General features: G+C 35.8%; 1 protein-coding gene across 1 annotated transcript in view; it reads left to right on the top strand.

The window, feature by feature from the left end:
- The window catches only part of LOC118750241 (microtubule-associated protein futsch), a 45,617-nt gene that overhangs the window by 22,333 nt on the left and 17,438 nt on the right, over positions 1-5,846 (top strand). Inside the window, exon 2 of the mRNA XM_036484965.1 lies at positions 5,055-5,846. Coding sequence (XP_036340858.1) covers positions 5,055-5,846 — 792 coding nt within the window. The remainder of the gene's footprint in view (positions 1-5,054) is intronic.

The raw sequence follows: 5,846 nt of genomic DNA, 5'->3' as shown, positions 1-5,846 counted from the left end.
CCACAACAAATTTACAACAAAAAAGCTACAATTAATGCCGTTGTAACCTTTTCAATATCTCAATTCTGTCGTCAATGGGGCATGGTGTCAAGTTAGCACTACATACCAAATTTTGTTCGAAAAAGGTTCAACTCAATTTTTTCCAGAAAAACGAAAGCTACCAATTTTTTCTTTTCACAACAAATTTTAAAGTTAAAAGCTACAATTAATGCCGTTATAACATTTTCAATATCTCAATTCTATCGACTAGGTGTATGGTGTCAAGTTAGCACTACATACCATTTTTTCTTAAAAAACGAGAGCTACAAATTTTTTCTTTCCACAACAAATTTACAACAAAAACACTACAATTAATGCCGTAGTTAACTTTTCCAAATTCGAAAAGTGTAATGTTAACTTGACACACGTATCTTAAATGTGCACTTAAGCATAAAGGCAGCAAAGCAAAATATACCGTATTCCCAAAAATTATAAAGCAAAACAAAAACCATTTTTCCAATTTATGCACTGTTATTTTTATTATTGCAATACAATTTCGCAGCTCTTCAAACATTTTCCACATTATGCTTTTAGGGCTAGTAGTTTCCGACCCCATTTGCTCGTTTTTTTCAATTCTGAATTTAGGCTAGGCTTCATGGGAACTTACTGTGGGTGCAAACAGACTACATTTGGTAAATATGTACATATGTATACACTTCAACTGAATTGTGATATTTAATTTTGTTTTATAATGAAAAATGAATTTAATGTGCAATTTTTTAAGTTTACTAGATGTAAGACAACTTTTATATTTCTTTATATATTGCATGCTTTAGTTTTAATTCTGTTTAAGTTAAGTTGTAAAGGTGAAAATAGGCCTCCTGGGCAACCGAGCACATTAAAAAAAAATCGGTAACGCGCGTAAAAGCATACCTCACAAGTGGTGTGGAAAATGCAAGAACAAATATAAATGGAATAATTTTCGAAATTATGAAATGGTTATTGGTATTTTCCATCTCAAAGGGGATGATTAATTTGAACGTTATTTAAGCTGTCTTTACACGGTCGATTTTTGTCGTTTAACCAAAATCTACCCGTGTAAATTGCAATTCAACCGTAAAATGTAAGCGTTTTGGCTAGTCGATATCTTAAGTCAATTTTCCAGTCGACAGAAATCGAAAGGCAACTTCAGGAATTTTTTAATTTTCTTCTTTTTTTTTGCTTGGGCGTCTTTTGAAGATGTGCCAAATTATATTGTCGCCTTAAATACAAAACAACAATTTCTTTAAGCCATCTTGTGCGTCAATTTGTTAATCTTATCCTCACGGCTACCGAAATCACCAACCTCAACGTAGTGATTAGCCTTCTTGCGCCAGCCTCGGGTTGATGTGTTGAGCTTGAATAGCAACAGGAAGTTGGGGGCTTTCTTGAAGTGAAGTGAATCAACGCACTGAATTTCGTGCGCTTCGCGAAATTTGCGTTCGATCACAAAGCAGAGATTGGGACACGCTTGACCATTCCACGTTTGTACATCAATTGACGAACTGATTTAAGATTTGGATAACCCCATATAGGGGGTTCGGCATACGTAGCATATTAATGGTTGCCTTGCTCAATTTGATGAACACACCGTTTTAATGTGGCGAAGACAGAACTGTAAAACTACGCACTTTTGGTGCAACTTTGTTGATACCGGATCACAAAAGCCAATTTGGATTTTTCAGGCCCGTCGAATTGGCCGCATTTCTTTGCCACGCAGCGCTACTCCATCTCACGGCGTCCATCACGGAGTTTTCTTGTTTGATATTTCTCAGCATGCACCAAGTTTTCACGTTTACGGAGTGCAATCACAGCAGAGCGCTTTAGTTTACGTTTGATCAGGGTAGCAATTTGCTGACCTGCTCTTGCTGAACTGCAGCTTCGACTCGGGGACAGGAGGCAGCTTCCTGGAAGGTTGTCTGCCCTTTGCTTGCGGTTTCTTACCGGCCGTGATGGCAGTCATCTTAACTTGTTACTTAGCACGTTGAAAAGGCGAAAAAAAGTTCGCCAAATGTTTGGCGCACATCGTAAATGAGCCACTCGATTTATAACATTTCTATAAACAATTTAATTAAATACTTTTTATACATAGATATGCTGCAACCATGCACTTACTTTCCCAAATTCCATCCTGCTTATCGGCATAATTTTCCAAATATGCCTGCTACCTCATTACTAGTTACTCAATTTGGGTGGGCTTTCCAAAACGGAACCAATCGAAATTTCAGCGAAAGTATAAGGAATTTCGTCATGAAACTTGGTGAGGATGTTGGGGGAGGCCTCCTCAACATGAATTGTTCACTCTCACAATATAATTGCTAATAGTATTTTAGCAATTTGTTGTTAAATAATGTCCACTATCACCCCCTAATTTTTTTAAAATATGCCACTTATCACTTATATTTTGTGTTACATGTTATATTTTCAATGCTCACATGCGTATTTTATGCTTGTATTATATATAATTCACCAATTAATTAAGTAAAACGCGTTTATAAACTTGTGTTCACGTTTTACCACTTTTCACAAACAAACAGAAATAACAATGGCCGACAGTAAGAGCAAATATGTGCTGCCATACGTTTTAAAAGTAAATACGCCACTATTAAAGGATTTTATTAAAACGCGGCCAACACAAAAAGGAGTTGTGCGTAAAATCGTCATATCGCGCGATTTTATATAAAACACCCAGTAACCATATATTAATATAGTTCCATATATATCAAAAATTTTTAATAAAAAATCGCGCGATTTTTTATTAAAAATTTTCGCCTGCGGCGCTTTATATTCTAAAAATCGATACTTCCATAAATAATGAACATTTTTAATTAAAAATCGCGCGATTTATTTTACAAATTTTCGCCTGCGGCGCTTTAAACTCTAAAACTCGATACTTCGATAAATTATGCAACTTTTTAATCAAAAATCGACCAATAAATAATTAAATTTTTTTTATTAAATATGGCGCGATCATTATCTGAATTTTTTTATTGCTTCCGTTTTGTGTTTTTGAGGCATTTTTTCATATGTATGGCAGCACAGACGTTTCACTTCAATTGGTGTACAAAGCAAAAGGTGAGGTTAAATTCGGTATTTTTTGCAACTTTAAATGCGAATTACTTTAAAACTATAAGCCTCCGGAGGGTGGGGTCTTCAGATTTAGAATCTGAAAAAGCTCCTCTATACTCCCTAATATTTTTTTTTTTTCAAAGCCTGGATCCGTTTTGGAAAATTTTCCCGAAATCGCAAAAATTAGCAAATAACTCGCTTTGTTTTGTTTTGTTGTCAAATTTCTGAGAAATGTGAATTCACCACGATGCGATACAGAAAGAACAGAAAGATGTAATTTTAAGTCAATCTATTATTCAGTGGCAAGGCGCAGAGCGTTCGGAGCAGCAATATTTATTTGTATCAAATATAACATTAAACGGCGGTTCTAATACATTTTTTGATATTATTAACCACCAGAGTACATACATTATATGGTATTTCTTTCAAAAATTAATGTACTATATGAACTTTTTTTTCAAATATTTCTTAAGTTTCTTTCATGAGTGCTGAAAAGCAACCATGCGTGTAAGAAATTGTGTGCTACCTAAAATTTCACCTCTGGAAACTTTATCCCCATAAAGGACTTCACCACAGTTTTTTTACTGGATATACTGAGGTTCATGCGAATGTGATACAGCGAAAGATCTGCAAAACAAAAATGTTGCTTTTGCCTCTGTACAGATACCCATATATGTATAAATCTTACATGGTTTATTTCGATGTATTTCTGAGGCAAATATGGTTCTATTTGTATTATAAATCTATATACATATGTATCTATATATAATCGTACAGAGCTGAATCTGAAACTTTGCACCAACATTTCAGATTTAGGAATCATTCGATGTAGGTACATATTTGCACGGAAAGACTATAAAATTTTACATTGAGCAATTTTAAAATGTAAAACTGAATCTCACACACGCATTCTCATTTTCACCAATTTTGAACAATTTCATTTCTTTATTTTGAATTTTATATGGTTTTAAAACGCTGGAAAACCCAAAAAAATCCTGGCGGGTGAACTGAGGGAACGGTAAAGTATTTTAAACTCTCGATAAATATGCGTTTCAGAGAATATGGTTATTTCAGTTTTCTCTTGCGGGTTAAGAAGAGCGAGAACTCTCCCCAGAATCAAAAATTAAGATTAGTGCCACCAGAGATTATTTTGCGAGATTTAGCCGATTGGCTATTTAAACCTCAGACTGGTGTAATTAATCAAAACCACTTGAAGGATCGATCAATTTCGCGTAGGAAAAATAAGCACTGTACGATAGTTAATAAAATGGTTAATATGTTGTCCGGAGTAGAAATGGCGTCGATATCTACTGTCGTTTCTGAAAATCCACAGGAGCAAGTAGAAGAAGAGGAGTTCCACCTCATGACTTGATACTAAAAGTTAGAGCAGTTGTGATGCTAATCCACAATCTAAATATGTACATATGAAGGGTTAGTTAATGGTCTCGCCTAATAGTTAAAGAATTACAATGTAATTGTTTGGATGCCGCAATACTAAAATGCACATATACGGGTTAGTTGATGGACTTAACACATGTGATTCGAATTATACTATCCCATATTAATTAACAGCCCAGCGAATCAACACTTGCCTTTGTATTTAAACGTCGCCAATTCAAAATTATTGTAGCGTTCGCAATAACAATAAATAAGTCTCAAGACCCTAGCAATAGGATTGCTTAACGCATGGCGTATTGAGTAGAGTACGATCTTGCTCAAATACTAAGTTAGAGTTAACTACCAAAAGCAATGCATGTGGTTTTTTAGAATAAAGAAATATGCAGATTTTTAGACCACGGAGCACCCCCATTTTCGGGGATTATTGCAAGTACTACTATTATTTCGCATTCCACAACACTTCCTAATTTATAAAAATCATACATCTTACTAAATACAATACAAAATACTAAATTTGGTCGTAATATGTCGTTTAATCTTTGACTATATTTGTATTTTTCACCGTACAGGACTAAAGTTCAAGCACAACGGAAGTTTGCCCAGGGCCAGAATGCTCCAACATCTTCTTATAGCTCAGTAATTGCTGCTTCATCTTCTTCAAACACAGGTCCCAGCACGTCTTCTGAGAGTCGCGAACCCCCAACTGAGATTTTACCAAACAAGCGTCCTAAAACGGAGGACTTTTTAACGTTTTTGTGCTTTCGTGGAACACCCGCATTGCCTGCTCACTTGGACTTTTTGAATCAAGGTAAAACTAAAGATGCGGAAGACACAGTCAAGAAAATGCAAACAAAACCAGCTAAGGGTGGGAAAAAAGGTAAAAAAGGCCGACCAAAAGGCAGCACTTCAAAAAAACAAGGACCAAAAGCCTCCACATCCAAAAATTCAGCATCTACAGTAGTTGCACCATCAGAAGATGTTGAAACCAAAGCAGATGAACCAATAAAAGCAGACTCTACAAAAGAAGAAGATAAAACTGAGGAAGCTGATAATAGTGTTATATCATTTGCCGTGAGAAAGCGTGCTGAAGTAGTTGCTGGAGGCAATCGCAGAGGACGGCCCTCGGCAGATCGACATCCCGGTAGTTCTACAGAAGGTGATAGGTGCAATAATTCTCCAGATACAAAGAGACGGTCAAATAGGGGCGTTCGAAAAGAAGTCCAGCAACCTGCTGAACCTGAAAGTGAGGAGGACGATGAATTTTATTCAGCAAAAGATGATGCCACCAAAATTGAGGATTCTGAAAAAGAATCTTCTTCAGTGCGCAAAACTGATGCAAAGAAGTCGAAAACACCTACAAT

Source organism: Rhagoletis pomonella, unplaced genomic scaffold (genome assembly GCF_013731165.1).
Source record: "Rhagoletis pomonella isolate Grant_MI unplaced genomic scaffold, Rhpom_1.0 Rhpom_scaffold_00178, whole genome shotgun sequence".
NCBI classification, from domain to species: domain Eukaryota; kingdom Metazoa; phylum Arthropoda; class Insecta; order Diptera; family Tephritidae; genus Rhagoletis; species Rhagoletis pomonella.
The sequence above is the reverse complement of the archived record's forward strand: the minus strand, read 5'-3'. Positions and strand labels throughout refer to the sequence as shown.